Source organism: Etheostoma cragini, chromosome 2 (genome assembly GCF_013103735.1).
Source record: "Etheostoma cragini isolate CJK2018 chromosome 2, CSU_Ecrag_1.0, whole genome shotgun sequence".
In the NCBI taxonomy this organism is placed as follows: domain Eukaryota; kingdom Metazoa; phylum Chordata; class Actinopteri; order Perciformes; family Percidae; genus Etheostoma; species Etheostoma cragini.
This window is the reverse complement of record NC_048408.1, coordinates 24,856,426-24,879,317: the sequence shown is the minus strand read 5'-3', so window position 1 is coordinate 24,879,317 and position 22,892 is coordinate 24,856,426. Positions and strand designations below refer to the sequence as shown.

Below are 22,892 nucleotides of genomic sequence, written 5' to 3'. Positions count from 1 at the left end.
CATAAACCATATGTATCGGGAATGCACGGCTTGCACTTCTACCAAAACAAAAGTGGGGACTCTCTGAAAAAGCCAGTTACCATGGATACAAAAATTGCCCACATCATTTTTGTCAGAGGCCTTGTGTAATCGTTTTCTCTTCCCTTTAATATATTTATTTATTTATTCATTTATATATTTATTTATCAGTTTGTTTGTGAGCCTGCCTGTTGGTTTCAGAGTTGGAGCTGCTTTAATTGGACTCTTTCCTTTCCTCTGATTCATTCCAGTACTGGGCTTTGACTATTAGCCAAACAACATTAGTGGAATGAGCTTTTGTCTTCAATAATTATACAGAGTAATAACAAAATAGTTAGCACGTTGTTGACGCACTTCAGTGATAATGGGTCTCCCTTGTTTTTCAAATATGTTATAATCACACACTGGTATGAGCTATTAGCAACAGCCTTGTGAAATTTAAGCGGACAGCAGGAATGAAGAGGTAGAGGCAGCTGGTTCAATGAGGTGTTTGGAAACTGGGAGCCAGATTTGAACCTGAGCTGGGTGTCTGCATGTGAGATAGTGTCTGGCATCCTCTCTGCACCACGACATACCTGGGTAACTTATGTTCAATGTGCTGGAGGCCCATGAAAGATGTATGACGACTGAGCCCATCAGTCATAAATTAGTTATAATAACAGGGACACATGTTAAGAGAATTCCAACACTTTGGACCTACAACTGTCTACAAACAGGGCAGAGCGTACTCACTATACTGTCCAAGTGTTGTGCTAGTGTGCACCGGATGAATGCATACTAAATGAGAGAGAGAGAGAGAGAGAGAGAGAGAGATCCTCAAGACTGTGCTCCACCAGAGTCCTGAAAAAGGTCATGTACCAGAGATTCCTATCTGCAGGCATGCTTACCCTTGAATGAGTTTATATTTACAGAAAATCAACAATTTTACAAGCTTCTTTATTGTGTCACGGAAGATTTTGTAGATTTTATTTCCTTGGAAACAGCTTTAATGTTTAAATATAGAATTAGACAAGCTTAGCCATTCTCAATTGGGAATAAATGTTGGTTAGACAAAAAAAAAAGCCACTGTTAATGGTATTGCACAACATTCTCTACAGTTCCCAAATGGGTGTCCTGGGTCTGGCCTTTCCCAGTAGGACGCCTCTAATGGGTAAATAGCGGAAGGAGACGGTGGGAAGGTATAATGGTTTGAAAGAGAGGAAAAGCTATTATATTTGGACCTCCAGGATTCTTTTCCTTAAAGAAAAGTAGACCACCATCCAGTCCTCATGTTTTCTGTCTCGCTTTTTGTTGTATCCACGTTACGCAATTGTCTGTTTCTTTAAGTCTAAGCCCGGGAGGCTCGGGCTCTGACGGAGGAGGATAGAGGAACTCAACAGGTTGAGATTTTTTATTCTAGGGACAGAAGAGGAGGTGGAGGAGGAAGAGGAGGAAGAGGATGGAAGTGAAGTCTTCCTTAATAATAAGCCCTCTGGTCTGCTTATGCTGCACTGTTTTTTTGTTTTTTTTGCTTCAAAGTGTAACTCAGTTCATGACAGCCCGTCCTAGTAGATCCCCGGCCTGCTAACATGGCCCCATGCACCATCTGTCTGCGATGGGACTCCAAGGGAACACTCAGAGGGAGATGAAGATAGAGGCATGGAGCTAGAGGGGAGAGTTTTGTCAGCGCTCCCGGAGGACCCCTGTGATGCAGTTTTGATCTGCTAATTATGTTTAATTGAAGCAGTGTAATTCACTAGTGTTGCCTCTATTCTCCCTTATCTTACCCGCAGCTTTTAACAAACCCTGGCACTGATGAGGGAACATGAACTTCCTCAGCAATAAACGTTTCGGTGCGGTAATTTTGAAGCAATCGGAATTTTAATTATGGGGAAGGGGTGCAACATGATTGTTACAACAGTTCAGCGGATATTGAAATGTTTTATCTGTGCGCAGTGGATGCTCTGAGGAGCGGAGGCGCAACGCGGTGACTTGTTTGACGTCGACACACACACAGAGAGATAGAGATGGAGAGAGAGAGAGATGGAGAGAGAGAGAGAGAGAGAGAGAGAGAGAGAGAGAGAGAGAGAGAGAGAAAGGCCTACTTACACACACGCGCGCACGCTGTGTCTTTTGGCGAGGTGGCACCAGGTGATGCCGTAAACAACAAATGATAGTGTGCGCCATACCTCTCTTGCGTCTTCATTTTCTGGAGAAGACACGCCAGAAAAAGCGACACGCGGAGACACAGAAAATCCGGAGAGAGGCAGAGGAGAAGAAGAGACATATCAGTTTTAACGAACTGGGAAGTTGAAGTTGCTTTTTGGCCAAATGTCCCTAGCGCGCGCCCTCTTAACTCGCCACATTTGCTTTTGATATTTTATGATGGGAAGATGAAGTCACCCAATTCATCCCTCCACTACTACCCCCCTCTCCCCTCCACCATCATTCTCTCATTCAGGCCCGTTGCCCTTATGTTTAATTAACTAGGCTGATGTGTAAGTACCTTCAGCCAGCGAAGCGTGGGCGGCGGGCTGCGGGGTAGAGAGACTGCCGGAGAACATCTCCTTATTTCTCTCCGCCCGGGCGCTCGGTCGGCTGCCGGAGCATCACCTCTGTCGTGCGGCGTAGAAAGCTACAAAAAATAACTCGAGCCTTTTTAAGTTGTTCCGATTTGTTTAGGTTGTTTTTGGAGTGCAGTGTTATTTTGCGAAGAGCGCGTGAGGGAGAAGACGAGGGTGAGTGAGAAAAGAGAGAGGGAGAAAGTGCGCGCGCGTGTGTGTGCGCGTTTTGATGTTATTTGTGACGGAATCCCCCCTTCAGTCTTCAAGAATCCGCGAGCGGCGCGAGGAGGCGAGGAGGAGGCGCGCGGACCTGTCCACGAGCCACTGCGGAACGCGCGGGGCTGCCGCTGGAGATCCCGAACCAACGGTTATTTTGGATTGTAGAGTCTAATTGATCCCCGCACTTCAACGGCTTTTTTATTCCCCCTTTTCCCAGTCCATCTCCACCGTTGAATGAACGGTGTTTGACATCTTAACCGAGAGGAATACTATATCCACCGGGGGTGAGGTGCTGGTGAAGGTCTTCAGAGGCAGACAGGTGGATTTATCCGTGCGGTGGTGTGTGTTTTTTGGGGGCGACTGGATGGAGGAGAAATTGATGGATTAATTTTACGGAGAAGAGTCGTATGTGATTCACACTCCTGCCGAGGGCACCCGAATGGAGTAACAGGCTGCAATGTCATCTCCACCTGGCCGCCTGGAGAGATGTGTCACGGGAATGGGGTGAGTTTGCCTAATTAGTATGGTTTTAGCCTTAGAGAACTAACTCTCTCCTGTCATAGGTGACGCGGATATTGAGCAGAAATCGTCAGGGTTCATTGGTTTATTATCTGCCGCACACTCACTCTCTCCTCTCAAAGTGGAGCAGAGGCGGGGTGGTGGGGTGGCTGGTTTGTGTTCCTCGCTCCGCTCCTTCGTTCGTCCGAGTCCCCGACACACCTGCTGCATGCCCTACATAGACGAGCCCGGCACCGGAGAGAGGAGAGAGGGGGTAATTCGCTGCGCAGCCACAGGCTGTTTTTTAGGCTACCCCCCTCTCTCTCTCTCTCTCTCGCCCTCTGAGACACTCACACACACACACACACACACACACACACACACACACACACGCACACACACACACACACACACACACAGTCGCCTACTATTTTGTTTTTTTTCCACCAACCTACCTTTGAATTGAACTTGTGTTTTCGTCACGAGCTTTTTATAATCCATCCAATGAACCCGCATCCCCACACACAAGACACACACAAAAGACACACACGAGCACGCAATTGCGGCCGCACGCACACACACACATATACACACACACACACACTAACACACAAGATTGTATTATTTCAACTAATTCAAACTAGCTGCTGAGTGTTTATGAATATAAAGCCATTGGGATTGGGTAATAATGTTTATAGTTCAGCAGCAGCCTGTAGGCGCGCGTCCTTTAAGAAACGGATTAAATTTAACAAGTAGCCTATGCGCAAGGCTGCAATGCAATATAACATTTTCAATTTTCGTTTTTTTTTTTTTTCAGATCAAGTTTGAACACTTTTGCTCTGGTTTCACTGACGCTGTGAGAAGGAACCAAAATGCCAGTAAACGGACAGGTCATGGTGGCTGCCTGCACGGGCCCTCAGACCACGGCAGTAAAACTCAGCATTCATCGCACGGACTCCGAAGAAGAAGGCGCAAATCCTCCGCGACGGCAAACCTGCAGCAGCCACGCTTTGTGACGACGAAGGTAAGGACCGCGGCCAGTAACGGAGATCACGGGAGAAACAACCGTCAGAGACAGGGCGCCGCGCGACGCTAAGCGGCGCTGTTGCATCACATTAACTCCGGCTACTGATGAGAGGCCGTGTAATGAATTCATATCTCAAATTACAGTTTTCAGGCTTTGAATACAGTCACGTTGTAGAAACACATTTTCTTCCGTTTTCCTCCTGCTTCCCGTGCCAAGTCTGACACAGAAGTGTATTTGCCTCTTCTAAGGGAAATGAAAGCAACACACACACACACACACACACACACACACACACACACACACACACACACACACACACACACACACACACGTTACATGGGGGTTAACTGTAAGATTTTGACTTATCTGAGTGATCTGACATGACAGAATATAAGGCCCTAATTCCTATAATTTCCATAACACTAATCATTCCCGGTGGCATCAAACCGCCCTTATTTTTTAATGGTCAATATTGGGTGTCTAGATGTATTATGATCATTTAGGGAATATTATCATTCATGCCATACCAGACTCATTGTGCTTTTGTAGGGATCTGGCGATAGAGACTGTGGATGTGCTCAGCAGTAGGCCTAGCCTATTTTCTTGAATAGTGGAATGACACAAAAGGAGATCAACTCTGTGGGGCATAAACGCAGTAGAGTGGGAGCAGTGAATGTCGAGAGCTGTTGCTCTCTTCATTAATATAAATGTGTTGTGCAAAGCTGCAATGAATTCTGTGTGTGATGTCATAACACCTTAAAAACTTCAGAGTATTTTATAGTAGACCTTTTCTATTCACTTTTCTTTTTTTTGTCATCACTCCAGAGAGTTTCCTGCTCAGTTGGGCATTGCATTTTCATCTCTCACGTCCTGCTATTAACTAACTAGTCAAACAGAGCCAAACAGGGAAAAAAAGCATGGAAATGAAAAATTCTCAGTGATCAGATGCATACCATATTCTGAGTTACATCTCGGCTCCGGCATGACATAGTGATAAAATTATGTCGAGATGCATCTCACTGAGCTGTTCACTGAACCATTCCTATTGTTGGCAAAGCAGGTACTGTAGTTCAGAACCTATTGTCTCGAAGCAGCTTGTCAGTGTAGTCAGAAGTGAGACCGTGTTGTTCTGTTTCCCTGCAGTTAAATCTATTTAATCCCTCACATTAAATGTGCTGTTCTCAACATGTTACTGTGCTGCCTTTAACACAAGGGCCCTCTTGAGATTATATTGATAGCACCTAAGTGGAACTGGTGATACTCACACAGACGTTGAGTTCTCATATGCTGGTGACAAATATTGTGTTGTAAAAAAATCTTTTTTTTAAAGAGCATATTCAGAGAGGATTCTTGCAGATTAAAGGCTGCAAAAGGGGAGCAATCAGACTGCACTGTGTCATCCTTGGTTTTTTAATTGTGTGCAAGACATTTATAGAGATAGAGCCCAAAATTAGCCCAACATCGACAAATGCCTGCAAGTGGGGAACGGTTCAGGGAGTATTTCTGCACAGATCTTTTTATTTTCATTAAAAATACATAGTTTTGACCTTGCTGGTCCAAAAATATTGCAATTATTATTGTGATTACTGACATATAGTCAAAGAATAGATTATCAACTAATTAATTTACTTTAAGTATGGCTGTTTGATGATAAAACAACATTACTAAGATTATTGCTCTGGTATCTTTCAGGTTATTTTATGTGCATTTGAGTAGCAAACACTAGAATAAAAACCTACGAATCCTAATATCCTCTCCTTTTTTTCTCCTCCTTTTTTCCATGAACATAGAGAGGATTTTGGGTAGGAGTAAACACACAAGATTGCAACCTAGAGCGTATGAAGAATAATTAGAAAAACGCTTAAAAAAGAGAAAAGCCAAAGAACCTGTGGGTGGAATGTGCACCCTTCTGCCCTGTGTTGTAGCTGTATTTGTCCTGAAGGAGGTATTGACATATCCTGAGATAAGAGTCACAGCAAATAAACCCATTTTCTGCTCAGTATTTTTGGTTGGAGCACACTATCTACTGAAGTTGACAAACTGCATGTTAGAAAATATCTGCCTAGAATATTAACAGCCAAATCGTGTGCAGCCACCAAGCCTCTGGCGTGGCCTTTAGCTTCAGCTGTCATCCGCCGAGCAAGCACTTTCTTTAAAGTCAATTAAACCTGCAACTGTGCCTGTACTGTGTTGCGCCAGATAATCTTCTACTGACCATATCCACCACCAAGATTTGGCTACATTGGACTTTTAGTGGCAAACAAATTGAGCACATTTTTTATGCCCTGCCTTCACAGTTGCTGTCTTATACAATCACAGGTTAAACGGCGCTCACATGAGGCTTGAGAGGATGAAAATGAGTGTTTTCAGTTTTCCGTTCCTAGCAATTACCAGTGAAAGGGCTGAGTGACATATGATAAGGAGTCGTTTGACCCCCGCTGGTCTTCTGTATATTGATGTGTAATAGTGCCTTCTCAGACACAAGTTAATAACCCAAAAGCCCCTTAAAGAACGTGCCCTGTTTAATCATTTAATCAAAACACAATTGGTGGTCTCATTTAATGAGCTAGTGAGCCATAGCAATATTAAGTATGGTTTGACTAATACAGGTTTTTGAACTGATATTTTTAGATTGAAGTAGGGCAGTTGTTTTGTGATGATGCTCTACTTCTGTATATTTGATCATTTCATGCCTTAAATAAAGTATTCCGTGTTTTACATCATTTGAAAATTCATCTGTTTCTCTGTTACAGTTAATAAATAGTTGTTCTTTAATAATCATCAGTGAACCACTCACCTGTTTAATATTTAAAATGAAAATAAAGAACTGGAAATGCACCACATTTACCGTTACGTTGGTTGCAGCCTTCAAGTCCTGTAGCTTACACAGTAACATTCAAGGGACCTATGACTGAATCTTTATAGCTAGTACACACCTGCATCAGTGTATCTTTAATGGTTTTATAAGTGTTCCCTTCAGCTCAAGATTCCAGATTAGTCTTATCCAGTTCCAACCCAACTTTTTGATAAGATTTAATTAATCGGATTGAAATAGATCTGAAAATTGGGGGGTTTTTAAACCTGAAAAATAATAATCATTTCTCATGCTAGGATTTTAGAACTCAAATCCTAGTTTTAATCAATCATAAAACTCATATCTGTTTTTTCACGACTCAAAGGCAGATAGTTTTGATGCTGAAAATCAGGATAATCTTTATCCTACTTAAGAGGTGGTTTCAGGGTGGATTTAACAGAATGACACGCATAATAGGAACCAACCAAGAAATTGCCACCTTTAGAAGCATCCTTCCATGTTTCTATTTTAATCAACAAATCTGTCAAAATAGTCAAATATCCCAAATGCCTCTGTTGCAGATGGATGGACCAGCTGGATGATTGATGAAAATGGCTTTTTGAACTTTTATTCTTTATAAGGGGGTTTGAATTAATGTTATCTGACACAATGTTATTTTTTTCACTTTGCAGAATAGCAGTTGTGTTTCTTATTATGTTAGCCTTTCAGTGACACTTTGAAAGTTGCCTTTCAGATCTTATTCAGTGTGCAGCATACTAAAAGAGAAACGTCTTTTATACCGTTTACATTTTGACTAGGCAGAATTCTATTGTTGATGGCATTATTGTATAACAGATGGGGGAGAGAAAGGTTAAAGGGATGTTAAGTCCTTTATGGCTTTTTATTGAGCTGTCTTGGCAGTTAGTCACACCTCCGACACTGTCTATATATGTCTCTCCCTTTGATGAATGTAACATATTTGTTCAAATTTTGTCATGAAAGCTAATCGATTTCCATTTGTGAAGATGTAAAATAATGTTTTAATGTTACAACTTATCATTTCCATTGGCTCGATAACCAAATTGTTTTTTAGGCGTGTGTGTTGGTAATGCACAGGCCTACTGTAAAACACCTGATGTTCTCTTCACTGATAACAACTGAAATTGATTGTGTAACAATCAAGTCTTCTTATGGCTGCATTCATTGAATTTGCTGGCCCCCTCGACGACAGCAAATCACCCGTCCTGAAAATAAGTAAATTAAATTGACCAATTTTAAAGCAGGAATGAACATGTTTACAGCATGGTGTAAATCGCCATAACTAAGTTTCCTCTTCATAACAACAGTGTGGTGAAGTTTTACATAACTCACCAATTTAATTTATATTAAGGCTTAAAGTTTTGCATAATTTAGGGCAGAGATATTCAACAGGAGGTCTGTGACCTCTAGGGGGTCTTCAGAGACGGTGCAAGGGGGGCCGCCAAGTTATGTGTAAAGTTTATTTTTTTTAAGTTTCTTTTCTCAAAAATGTAAATGTCTGAACATTTTAATAGTTAATATAAATTAACCTCTTTGTGAAATAAAACCCATTTAATTTACACATTGAAGATAAGCTTACTATAGTAGCCACTATGGCAGCCATCCAGTTGAACTTAAAGGGTAACCTATAGGTAGATAGGATCCCTTTAGAGATAGATCTTTTTGAAACCTTTCTGTCAGAAACAGCAACACAACAACAAGTTAAACCCATCAGACTCCATTTAGAAAAGCGTAAAAGCGTAAAAAGGTGTATAGAGACAACATATTTTTTTACACCTGCAAACTATGTTTATTTCAACCAAATTTAGAGTTGGGATGGTTGGAAAAGTGGAAAATTGCCCCAAAACGTTTTTTTCATAGTTTTATGTTGTTTCTGTCGACTTTGAATGAAGTGTAATTTAAGATGCTTTATTTTGGAGTACGGTCGGTTTAGCAAACGCAATTTCGCAGATGTTTTTATGTTTTAAAAAAGGACGTAACTCTTCAACAGAAAGGTCGACCTCCTTAGAAATCCTTTCCATAAAGTTGTCAGACACTTAGAATTTTAATCTGAGCCTGTCAGTGGCAAAACAAGCACCTTTGTGAAAGTAAATACAAGCTGTAGCAAAACAATTGCCCTATTAACTTACATTGTAGCTTGTTTCGCCATTGATGACAACTATCTTGCGTAATACAGGACCAATTTCAAAGATTGTGGTTCCCATCAGTCACTTCCAAACAAAAACATTGGAAAGGTTGAAAAAAACAAAAACAAAGTTATCCTTGAAGTATTGTGGCTGTGAATCCACTTCCATTAATTTTCATACAATGTGTAACGGTTTTAAGTGAGAAACCCAGTGTGTGCTACCTGATTGACAATACACCGGAGTTGGGAGACCATAGACAGTAAAAAAACATGGGTGTAATCTTCGTGACGTCACCTAAAGGTTTGCCATTGTGAAGCTCAGTGTGTGCGGCTCTGGCCCATTGTCTATGCTCGGCCCTTGTGACTGCAGCCACCTGTCAATCAAAATGGCTGTGATGAAATCAGGGGTCTTTAATGTTTTTAGCTATGACCCTTAGCTGAAAGAGAGACATAGTAGGGACTCCCTACTACATATACTATATAAAATGAAGGGGCAATGAACTGGTGCTGGATCTGGAAATGAGGTTGATGAAAGTGGTGAGACTGAACCTAAACAGTACATTTGTATGCAAGAAAACCAAAACAATGACTAACAATACTTTCTTAAAAGTAAACACCATCATTTTTGATAATCTGTGGTCATCGTTAAAGAACAAAATGCACACAGATGTGCTCTCCTTTGATGCCAGTATTCATCTTTCAGTTGAAAGCTTAATGCTTTTCATTTTGGATTGTAACCCCCCACTGTGTCTATTTAAATGGGGTGCTTTTGAATTAGCTTGATTAGTATTAAACACAACATGTGGCTTTAAAGTGAAAAAATTCCCAGCTTCCTAGGAGGCTTAGCTGTTACCTTAAATAATGGCTTTTACACTTTGTCTGTCTAAGGGTTTTTCCAAGCTCAAAAAGAGGCTTAAGAGGGGCCTAAGTGCGACCAGTCTGGCCCTGTCATTTTGGCCAACTTAACACCCAAAACCCATATTCCAATTTTATGCTTTTACAGACACCAGATTTTGGCTCAGACTGATATAACACTGTCCTAGTTACAGTTAGACATTATTCAGCTTTTTAAATCCAATTTGATTCAGTTTTTAACGGCCATGAGAAACAGATCAGTCACATAAATGTATCAGTAATATTTGGCCACTTTATTGATCTGTCTCTAACGGGGATCATTGTGAGTGGTCTCACTGATTACAGGAAAGATGGTTGCCGCTCCATTTAATGTTTTACATATATTATTAGGGCACAATGAACTCAGTGTGTGTCTCAGCGTTTTACAATGAATACAATTATTATACAGAGGAGATAACATGTGAAGGGTAGGGCTTTCTTTTAACAATGGTACTATGGAGCCACACAGTAATATACTACTGTGGCACCATCATTCTGTTTCCAAAAGAGGGTGTAAAATGAATAGTTATTGTAATTCTCTGATAAGCCAGCAGCAACATTACGATAAGGAAAGGCTGGCAATGTGTGCTCTGCACCAACTGTGCCAGTGATGTTAAATCCATAAGGAATTTCATCATTCGGCTTCAGAACAATTAAAATGGCTCTAGTATCTAACTCAGATTGTGTTTCTAGTGAAAATAGAAGTTTCCCAATTACGTATTGAATTGAAATAAATTCAAGAATGCATCTTTTTTTTTAGAGTATTGATATAAACAGTGACTAAACCAACTGAAGATTTTCTTTTGTGTGTTATGGGAAAATGCTTGTAAATGGAATCTAGAGTTTCAGGCCTAAAAAACACTTGTTTTATCAGTGAGCAGATGTTTAACGTTGGCTAGCTGTGATTTCAGTGAAGTAACTTTAGTTGAAATGAAACCCCTACTCTGTTTTCAGTTTGTATGTTTTAAGCATTGAGCTTAATTTGACACCATACAACTTTCTGTTTGCTGCAGTCAAACAAAAGTGATAAAATGTTCCTCTACTCTTCAAGCATCAGGAGGGCTAATATTTACGGCAAAGCAAGCACACTCCACGGGCCTAAAACTTTGGCCAAAGTCCACCTGGTCCAGTTTTTAATTTGTTCGAAGAAATGTAATAAAAATACTCAGTATTACTGGTGCTCGTTTCCTGAAGGTTGTAATAATTGGAAAGCCGGTGTGCATCGTTTTAAGTGTCTTTAAGTGTCATGTTGTCTCAATTCTCTGATTATGCAAATTGGTAAATTATGCAAATTATAGGTGGAGCAGGCAGACTTGTCAACAAACATGCCTCCAGATGTGCTCCGGCCAATCTAACAGCGCTCCAACTGTGATCTATGTGCATTTATACTTTGCAAGGTATCCAGATACAGATGTCCATACCAGGTACATGGGGCCCTGCTGATCCCGTTTGTAAACTCTTTAAACTGTTGCATCTTCATGGCTAATTAGCTAGCTACCTAACGTGTACCCTTTCTTTGCTGGCCCGTTCAGAAAGCCAAGGTGTTAAGACAAGACATGTGTTCATGCTTGTAGACAAAGTGGGCAAGGTTTGCCATACAGCTGTGGCTCCGTTGTATGAGTGAAATAGCCTGTCACGCCATTGATAGGAGACTGATGTTACTGGGTAATGTCAATGTGGTTTAAAATAAGATGGGGCAAACGTGTTCCCCACCTACATAGGAGCATACCTACAGAGATGTACAAACATGGGCATGTTCATATAAATTCCCCATTTTGGGAAGAGTTGTTTGAGATTGTTTTCAAAAATGGAACTGTGATATCCATTATTGATTTGGTAAAAGTCATCCATGCTTTTATCTCTGCTGTATTTCAGTGGGTTTGCCTCAGTCAAAGTCCTCTCTCCCGTCTCCAATTTGTACAAACACAGCACCTAGGAGACCTCCTGGAGCACTGACTCTGCTTTTATTGATCATCTGCTGTTGATCTTTTTTGTATGTGTTATTTATCTGTTTTTGAAACACAGGGTACCATGTGGGATTTTTCAATTATATAATTCTAGATCAGAGTAGAGAGTAATTGCGCTTTTTCTTTTTGTAAAGTACAGATTGATTTAAGTGGTTCACAGTGGTGTTAAGTACTAGATATTATACTCGCACTCTAGTGCACCAATTTTTCAACAATATGCTGCTTACCTTGGAGAAACACACTGATTTCTTAAAAAAATATGTAAACAAAAAGCAAAAGGTGTAGTTTGTTTACTAATTTGAAACACATTTGCATACCCTTAAATGCCAAGTAGAAAATGATCAATTATTGACATGTGAGTTACACCCTGCAAAAGATTATGTGCTTTTGATTACTTGATACATTAAAAACAAATTAACACAAAGCCACTGAGGTGTATCTTGCAATAAAGTGAAGTGGCATCTTCAATGGCTGTCTACCGGGAAACCTTCAACATGTAATTTTTAACAGTTCACTCTATGATTTACTGTGTCCGTGTCTAGTCAGTTTAAATTCTTTTTTTTTACCAGTTGTTATGAACTCTGCCAGGCAGCAAGATTCAGAGGCCAAAAAATATCCCCGAAGCATCCACTAATCATTAAAAATATATTACTCCAGGCATAATGCTCCATGCAACGCTGGCGACAGGTGCTGTCTGAGCCAGACGGGGCATCTGGTGATGTGGGAACATTTGAAGCCTCAGTCTCCTCCTGCCAAGTGCAATTTTTAACAGCAATAAGCAACACATCAAAAAACATATGTTGACTGCGGTGCCCAGAGATGTATACTCAAAGATAGATCACAGGTTAGAGGCTTTTGGAAAGCCATGAAAGGTATGCCTTGACCGGGAACATAAATTCATTTATAGTATATTATATTTCGGGCATGGAATCTGTAAAATTGCTTGCTTCAAATGTTTTTTAAAGTAATGGCTTTTATGGCATTCAAACACACTGTAGGTCTCCTTTACCCTTTATTGTCACACAACAGGACCAGTATGGAAAGAGCCACAGTGTGTCAAGGCTAAAGAACAGTAATGAGATGGAAATACTGATTGATTGTTCTCAGGTCTCTCACAGGCTTCATCAGCGATGGATTTTAAAACCTATTTTGCTGTTAGTCTTAATTAATGACCATTGTGAGCATGAGAGACGCTCGCCCCCACTTCTCAGTTGTAAATCCCGTAATACGTTTTCACATAATTTTCACAATTTATTAGATACAGAATTCGGCTGTGAGGGAGACAGGTCTGATGTTTATTTTGATTGTGGGATATTCTTTTCTCTTTTACCCTTCAGTGTGAAGGAGGAGTGGAAGATATACTGTATATTCATCAAGATAATATTAATTTGTCTACCGTCTACTGAGATGTTACCATAATGTTCATCCCGGGCATTCATCCCTTTTATATCTTTATTTGTATCAGGCTATTGTGGGCAGTAATGAAAATCAATGAGCAGCACTGCTTTATGGCACTATTGTATTTTACATAATTTTTAAATCAATGTTTTAAAGCATTTGTCAGCCATTAAATTTACTAGGTTATTAAAGCAATCACACTTACACAAATGTTATGATAAAAAAAACGATATTCTGATATATATCAATATCAGGGTGTAAAATGATACTATGACAATGAATTTGATCAGTTAGCAAAAAACTAAAAAACGTATATACTGATTTATCATTAGAACAACTTAAGACTGTCTCATTTCCAATATTCAGTAGTTTATTATATTGATTTATTTTCTTTTTGCATAAGAGAGGATAATTAAGTGTGATAATACAGATACAGATACAGATCACAACCAGATCTGGTTAAGTTAAAAAATGTAATTTCAATACTTTTATTTCCTTAACCTTTTACAGCAATATGTAGTCTATAGAAGACATTTGGAGGACTACTAAATGTCTTCACTTTCATTAATAATAGATTGTTCAAGAGAGTGGTGCACTTGTCATGCATTAAAATCAGGACAAATTCAGTTTTTGGTTAAAAATTAAAAGGAGAATTTTTTCCATTATTACATGAGATTGTCTAACAAGGCTTACCACTGATTGTCTACAACCGTCTTGTGTCATTTTAATGTTTCAGGTCCTTTTAATAATAGAAAGCTAGACAAATCACATTGTAGATTTATATAGTCTTACCTCATAAAACTGTGCTGTGTTAATGGCGTTCTCTGGTGTTCATGCAACGCACAGTTTTTAAATAATACAAGTTTACTGCAAAAGTGTGTCATGTAAACAAATAGATACCCCAAATTTGTGGAGTCTCTAATTTGCTATCTGGTTAATTATATCTCTATGTACCTTGTTGCTGCACCAAAGGCTGCAAGCTCTTTGACTAAAACAGTTACAGTTTGGTTAAATTATTTTTAACATGCAAACATTCACCCCCTATGATTATGCTAGTGCAATTCCAATGTAAAATGTAATGTAACTCTTCCAAAGCACACTGGAGGAGGGTCTGGCTACTCCACATAGCATTCTGGGATAGGAGGAAAAGGGGCTCTGGCTTATTGACATTTCTTTAAACCAATCATGATCGTCTTGTGCGGTGTTGCTGCAAAATAAACCATAACCATATAAAGTGCACAGACAACCAGGTAAATTACAAAATGAAACATAAAGTAGCTTACATTTAGAGGTAATCACTTAAACTTTTGTATTGTGAATCTCAAAATTGTGTCTACCAAACACATGTGCGCTCAACTTTGATGTAAAAAAAAGGCTTCTGGGTTGTTAATAGACTGTCTAACAGTAAGGCAGTTTTATTGAGGACAAACAGGAAGACACTTTACAGACTGTACATTAATGTTAAACAAATAAAAATGATATTTCAAACAAGACCTTTCCACCATATCCCGCTTGCAAATAAAGACAACAATTATATTTTGCAATTCACTGTCTGGTGGGTGGATAATGATGCACACTTTGCATTAGTAAATGCTGAGCAATCTCTATAAAAATATAAACCCTAGTGCTCCCAGGTCAGAAAAAGAATATTTGAGTTGATGATGTGTAAGTGCACCTTTTTATAAAATTATTTTGAGAGAATACACTGACATTTCATTGAATTAAAACCAGCTTCTTATTTGATTTAGTAGTTGTAGTAGAGGTTAAAGGGCAGTAGTGTTATGTTTGTGAATAATTATGAAATATGGTGTTTGTTTCTCACTTGCTAAAATTTCCATATCTAAGTGTACTGTTGTGCCTTCAGAATAAACATAAAAATGTACCTTGTTGTTTGATATTGCAAACTATCTTTGCTAAAGTGCAGGTAGTCAATTGATTCAAAAACAAATATTTTGGTATTTGTTTTGACAACCTTTATTTTACATTCATAAAATCTGAAACCAGAATGAAGTTGACTTATTTCTGTCATTGTTCCTGTACTGGTGCTTACATAGTTCAACAACCTTTACTAAGATTATAACAAGCATTTAATGTCTGACATCAAGATAAGGGAATAAACAATTGAAAAATGTATCATATGAAAAAAAAAAAATTATTTTATACATATATAATATATTGTTTCAGAAAGCAGACATAATGAAAAGTTCTATTGATACCCAAATTGTGCCTCCAATTGGCCTAAACAGAAAGTAGGGGGCCCAGGACACTGCCTTGTGGAACTCTACATGTTATAGGCACAGGGTCAGGGTGTTACAGCTAGTCTTTCTCTGACAGATAAGAAGCCGCCCACCTCACAGTTGGATCATCATGTCCTGTGTCTTTAGCTCATAAAGAATGAATATGTAAAAAAAAAAAGGTAAACAACTGTTACAACAGAATACTCCTAAAAATGTTTTTTAATACATAACTAAAGCTGTAGTCTTACCCCTAATTTCCACCGGCTGTGGATTGGCTCCGCTGCGTGTTGGCCCCGTGCTACGCCGTCCGTCAATACCCACCCAGTCCGGATTTGTTGCGAAACGGCTGCAGCCATGACTGACAGTTGAAGTCTCGAGGACCCACAAGATCTCGCAAATTCATGTAGAATAGAACTACATAAAACATCAACAGTTTGTTTTGCTCTCTGGCATCCGGAAAAAAATAGAAGCTCTGCATATCTGCTCCGGAGGGCTGATTGCCGGAGTGGATCCGCAGCCGTTACGTTGGGGGTTTAGGTTTATGTTCGTATCAAAAACCCTAGCATATTTAGTGCAAAACTCTTGTTCTGGACAGCAACACAGTACATTCAGTTATCAAGGTTTTCTGAAACTTTCTTGTAGGAGTCTATTGCAAATCCTACACATGTACATGTGATAACAAATTCCATAATTCTATATTTTGTGAAGAAAAGTTGCCTTTTTGCTTGCCTTGTTGAAGGGATGTTATGATTTACCTGCTTACTATCTTACCCCACCTGACATGCTTAACACAGGCAGCGGCCACTATTGCATTCCCAACACATTTCGGACTCTGTGTAGCTCTGCTACTATCAGTGACACCTATGACACTGCACTATTTGTTTCGAGGTGTTAGTGAAATTTAATGAAATAATTTAAGATATCTGCTGCCAATCAAACTGACTAAGGAAAACTTCTGCCATTAAAAAAACTAATAAAATACACAAAGCAAACAAATGTTTTTTTTTTTTCAAGTATTTAACACCTTTTAAAACATTTTTCCAATATATGCTTGAAGACGTCATACCACCATCTGCAATGTGTTTTAATGTTTTTACCCAACTGAGACACAACTTAGCACAGACTGCCCGCTAATGTGACAAGCCTGGCTAGCTTGTTACAGTACTATTGCAGCCAAATAAAACTAAGAAACGGTGGGTGGCATGCTCTTCTTTTACCTTCTGCAAACCATGTATCTTTCCCAACAAATATAACAGAGACAGAGAGAGAGAGGGAGAGAGAGAGAGACGCCTTTTCCGTTTTCTTTTTAAGATGCAGTGGGTAAGACTTATAAAACTAACTTTCTGAAACTGCTGAAACTGACCCCATATTTGAGTAGTAGCCTACTACATAAAGCAGGTAATTTAGCACACGGCAGATGCAGTGCGGGACAGGATGTTGAGCACAAAAACAAATAAAACAAAACAGACCGTTCTCACGGTGGATCATATTTCCCGGCACTACACCTTGAAAACACAGCTCAGAGTTGTTTCCCCTCTACTCCTGTTCCACATCCTGTGGAATTTGGTGGCTAGGCTTGTCACAATAAAAGACCACTCCAAAATCAGTCAGTGTCTTGTGTTATGGTTAGGGTTAATCTCTCCCTCTCTCTCTCTCTCTCTCTCTCTCTTTCTCTCTCTCTCTCTCTCTCTCTCTCTCTCTCTCTCTCTCTCTCTCTCTCTCTCGGCCTGACTGCAGTTGGTCGTTTTAACCGACTTGTGTGGGCAAATGCTCACATTCAATGACATATGGCACTTTGGAAAGGTGTTTTCTTCACTGGTAAACCCTAACCCTAACCCTAATACCAGACCCCCCCTCCCACAGACCCCCCCCCAATACAGTAAAACTGCACATTTTAAAGTGGCCTTTTACTGTGGCACTAAGGCACACCTGTGCAATAATCATGCTGTCCAATCAGCATCTTGTCATGCCACACTTGTGAGGTGGATGGATTATCTCGGCAAAGAAGAAGGGCTCACTCTCACAGATTAAGACAGATTTGTGAACAATATTTGAGTGAAATAAGACTTTGTACATAAAAGTCTTAGATCTTTGAGTTCAGCTAATGAAAAATGGGGGGAAAAACAAAAGTGTTGCGTTTACAATTTTTTTCGGTGTATTTCATACATACAGAAAGTCCCTGGCAGATCATGCATTTGTATGAGCATCAAACACGCATTACGCATTTGCTGTTAGCTACAGTACTTAGGACAACACTAACTGTGCCAATGTTGTCAAGTTACATTGTTTAGCAAATCCAAAACCGACAGCATTAGACAACATAAAATTCACTTGATGTGCATGTTATTTATCAAACAGGTGCAGCGGCCTGGAAGCGCAGTTTGCCTTTCATCTGAGACATAGCTTGCGTGCGGTCAGTGAAGTGTGCCTCTCTTCTTCATGCAAATGCATTTAGCATTTAAAGAAGGATTGCACACATAACACAGGGAGATTTCATAAAAGTGGTTGACTGCACATTCTGGTAAATATTTGTTAAGGCTCACCCGATATTCTAGGGTCAGAATTACAAGAAAAAATGATTTTCCTCTACAACGTAGGTGCAGATTTGAAATGGTATAATAAGGGAAGGTTGTGTTGGGGGATTTGAAAATTAATATTCCTGCATTCTGTGGAAATCACCATGACAGCAGAAACATGTGTAGGAGAGCTTCAGTGAATTATTTAGAAATGAGAGTGACAGCTTCTTGGAAAGAAAAGTAGTGCAGTATAAAGAAGATAAAGAGGGTGGAGAGTTGTGGCTTTGTGATCATTTAATATGAGCTAATTCACTTTGGTGATTGCACACTTGACATCTAGTTGCAGTGGCATGCATTTTTTTTTAAGACAATTTATTTGCTTAATGACTCCTATTGCATTGGTTTTACAAACCGTATGCTCATTTTATAGCATACATGACATTTTTATTTAATTTTTCTGGGCTTGATTTCTTTCAAGATGTATTACCCTATTGTATCACCATTTTACCATTGAACTGCATCTTTGGAGATCTCGTTTATATGCAGAATGCACGTAAACGACAATCCCAGTTACTGGAATTAAGCACTGCTTTAGTAACTTTTACGTTTAATGTAGATTACGTGCCCAAATACTTACATAGATCTGGCCCTGACACTTAGTTTAGAAGTTGGTATTATGGGGATTAACAAACCAAATTGTAACATTTGATTTAATGTTTGTACCACTAACGTGGTAAAGAAATGAGCGCACAACAGCACACAGAATAAATCAAACAACATATTATATTATTCAACCTTAACTGGAGAGAGATCACAGCCAACTTTTCTCATATAATGCAATAGGCAAGTGTTTGTAGGTTATATGTCAAGGTGATGTTGGACTTTTTCTCTTGAAAGTTGCAGATAGGCAAAGATAATTATAAAATAACTAGATTTAGAAATGACGATTTCTATGTGCTTTTTAAACAAATTGTCTTCAAGTTCAACAACACCCTTCTCAGATAGAACCCTGACAATGTTGAAGCAAGGACACAACAACGCCACCAAAGGATGATAAAAGGGAACGCATGAGATTGGCATTCAAAGATGTTGTCACTATTCGATGTGAGTCAAGTGCTGATGTGAGTTGCGCATGCGACAATTAGCCTGCAAGATGCTAGCGAGAGACTTCTGTAATGTCAATACAATAAAAATGGACCTATAGTTTGTTTACTGCTGGCTACAAGTTAGCAATCTAACACAACAAAGGCTGTCAGTTGAATGGCGTTTTGAGCTAACGTTAGCAATCAAACAATCATAGATACCTAAAACTTTTTTTAAAGGATTTCTGTTATTGTTTGAAATGGGAAGTTAATAAAATATAAACTTCAAGTCAAAAATTTCAGTATGACACATTATGCCGTAAACAGTTTTTTGTTTTGTTGTTTTTATAATGGCTTCAACAGCATCCAAAGATCTAATTGTATGTTCAGCTCTCAAATTGCACCAAACACTAAAAAAAGAAGAAGAAAATAGAAGATAATTAGTTGGAAAAAATGAAATAAAATAGGAAAACAAATAAGTTAAGATATATATGAAACAACAGTAGACACAGCAGTATCTGATTAGTCACACATGGTCGTAAAAAACAAATATTTTTGGGAAAATCGCATACACGAGAGGCTTCATATGATGGATGGAACAGTTGTAGCCTTGAAGCAATGCTCCATGCAAATAGATCTTGGCAAAGAAATGTATTGAGAGGAACGTGTTTAACTAGGGTTGCCATGTGTCCCAGTTTCACCAGGATTGTCCTTCTTTTTAATAACCTGTCCCGGGAAATTTACCCACTCTCCTGGGACACTGAACGCCCCGGTTTTCATAAGGCTATGTGAATATGTATGTTCAATTTACTATTTTCTCTCCAAACAATGCGTTGTGCGCAGAGTGGTCAGTGTCTCGTGTGCATAATCACTGGTTCTGTAGGTGACGTGATGTAGCAAGCGCAAGCACAAGAATCTAAGCAATCAGGCAAGCTAAGAAAAATTAAGTAAGATAAGTACTCTTACAGGAATACTTGAGATGTTTAAATTATTCAGTACTATGCACAATCTTACTGCAGAAAAGGTGGCAACCCTATGTTTAACGAATAAATGGACAGTGGAAAAGTAGGTTGTGCAGCAGAAGTTTCAGAGCGTTTCAGAGTTTTTGTGGATGTTTTGATACTTTTGTGTCCACAGTGAAAACTAGTTAGCATTAATATCCATTGAAACAGACGGAATGTTGTTGTTCATAAGGAAACTACAAACTTGTGCAGCCTTATTTCAAGCCTACAAAGGTTGAGTGGTTGCTGTTCAAAAGACAGATTTTGGGTGGAGTACCACTTTAAGATATTTTGGGGAAACATGGCCCACATACTGCGAGCCTAATTTGTGTTGTCATCTAGAGATACTATGTTGAGCTGCTTCATTGGCGATGAATGAAAAAATGAAATTGTGGGCCGATAGATTTAAGCAATTACACCCACACGAGTTTTATTTAATAGGAGTTAGGGCTAACATTGTTGAACCAAAAAATGTGCTTATATCCGAGGAAAATCCCTCTGGGTTGTGTTACAATGTGCACAAACACGTCCTCTGATTCATTGTCACTGAGGCAGCTTGAGGGCCTCTTAATGCCAGCTACCATTTGAGCACAGGGTGTGCTGTTTCTAGCTTTGACGGAGGCATCATTTTTGCAAATTTAACTTTAGCATCAGGAAATAAAACTATTTCTAGACAAGACTAATTTGCTGCTTAGAGGCAAATTTGCACAATTTAGGAAACATGTTTAGATGAGCACAAACAAAAGCTCCCTACGTTTTATTGCTGTGAATCAGCTTTTGAATACTAAAAGACATTTTAGGAGAGACCCTTGGCAGGATACTGGAACTGAATATTGTTCAATTATTAACATCTTGATTTGTTTTTGAGTTTTGTGAAAATATTGGTACAAATGCTAACACAGAGGCAAACGGTTAACACAGGAGTCGGCGGATATGATTTGAAGCACAAATGCATATCCTGCAAGACAGCGGGAACACTCGGTGACCCAAAGTTTTCCAGCTATGTTGACCATTTTGGAAGTTGTGACACAGTACACTTCGACTTCTTATAATGTTAGCCCTGATGCAAACTCCAGGGAAAGTTAGTGTAATCTGGTCCCATTGGTTGAAGCTGACACTAATTTCCTGGGACAGGAGTGTAGCGGTGTGTGATTTAACGGCGTATGCTAAGTGCTGCTGGAGCTGCAGGCTAGTCTGTGGGCACCAGGGCAGAGAGAGCAAGCTGGGAAAGTACTGACTTGACTAACTGGCCTGATTAGACCGGGTGTGAGATGAAATGGATCAGATACACACACTAACCCACCCAGAAAGACAGATTTGCGGAATTAGAGGAAAGGAGTTTATTAAAAAAAAGAAGAGAATTAAGAGAAAATGAATAGATGAAGATGATTAGCATACATGAATGCAAAGTAAGACAAACGAAAAGAGGGCAGGATGAAGACATACAGAGACAGTGGGTTAATTTTGTGGACGTGATGTTTCCTCCCGGGGTGTTTTTCAGCTCTGCTGGACTGTGGTGGTGTAAGAAATTGGCTGAGATGCAACGTAGCATTCGCATCATGGTTTCATTAGCTCTCATTCAGCCCTAAGCATTTCACACTGCATTTCCTCTACTCATCTGCTTCTCTTAGATCTGCACACATTACAGGAAAAGGTAACACAGAGTAAGCTGAAGTGGGAACAGGAGCTTAAACTCTGTATTAGACCGGAATCCGGTTAGGGTGTAGAGTTGAAAGAAATGTTACTTTTCATCTCGGTGAATGTTATTGATTGATGCAGACACTTGTGTGCCTTTAGCGATGTGGAATGTTTCCCCCTATAGCCTCATGACTTGGGCAAATCAGATTCAATTTATTCCTTGGTTATTTTATTCATTAATAGCTGGCACTTAACTTTGAACATCGCCTACAGGCATAGATTATGTTCAACTAAAGGCAAACAGGGGAAAAGAAATTTAGGGTGTGTCATGAAGACTGATTAGCACTTTAGCAAAAATGTAGTTAGGTTTAACCCTGCTCTCCTAGTGGTCGCCCAGTTTTTAATTATTTGAATGTTTTTTGAAAAGTGAAGGACAGAAAGAGGAGAACTCCCAGTTTATGCAGTTATTGCAGTCCCTGCAAAATTTCGCTGAGATTGTCGTGGCCCAAAATGCCTGATGTTGCGATAAAAGTTGCAATGGTTTTTGTATGCTTGTTGCAATGAAGTTGCAAGGCTGAGTTTTCCTAGTAACCTTACCAATAAGGCGGAGGATGCTGCAAATGAAAATGGCTGGTGGATTTAGGACAAAAAATAATAATTTATTGAATGAATTAAAATTGAGCATGTCTGTCAGTGGCTTGTTAGTTAAATGTGCTGTATTTATATAGCGCTTTTCCAGTCTTAACAACTGCTCAAAGCGCTTTTACATCTACAGGAAACATTCAACATTCACACACATTCATACACTGTGGCCGGGGCTGCCGTACAAGGTGCCACCTGCTCATCAGATAAACATTCACACACATTCACACTCCGATGCGCAGCACCGGGGGCAA

General features: G+C 39.5%; 1 protein-coding gene across 1 annotated transcript in view; it reads left to right on the top strand.

Moving 5' to 3' along the window:
- The first annotated feature begins 2,133 nt into the window (after positions 1–2,133).
- The window catches only part of grin2ab (glutamate receptor, ionotropic, N-methyl D-aspartate 2A, b), a 91,963-nt gene continuing 71,204 nt past the window's right edge, over positions 2,134–22,892 (top strand). The window contains exons 1-2 of the mRNA XM_034883829.1: positions 2,134–3,284; positions 4,096–4,302. Coding sequence (XP_034739720.1) covers positions 3,267–3,284; positions 4,096–4,302 — 225 coding nt within the window. The 5' untranslated portion in view covers positions 2,134–3,266. The remainder of the gene's footprint in view (positions 3,285–4,095; positions 4,303–22,892) is intronic.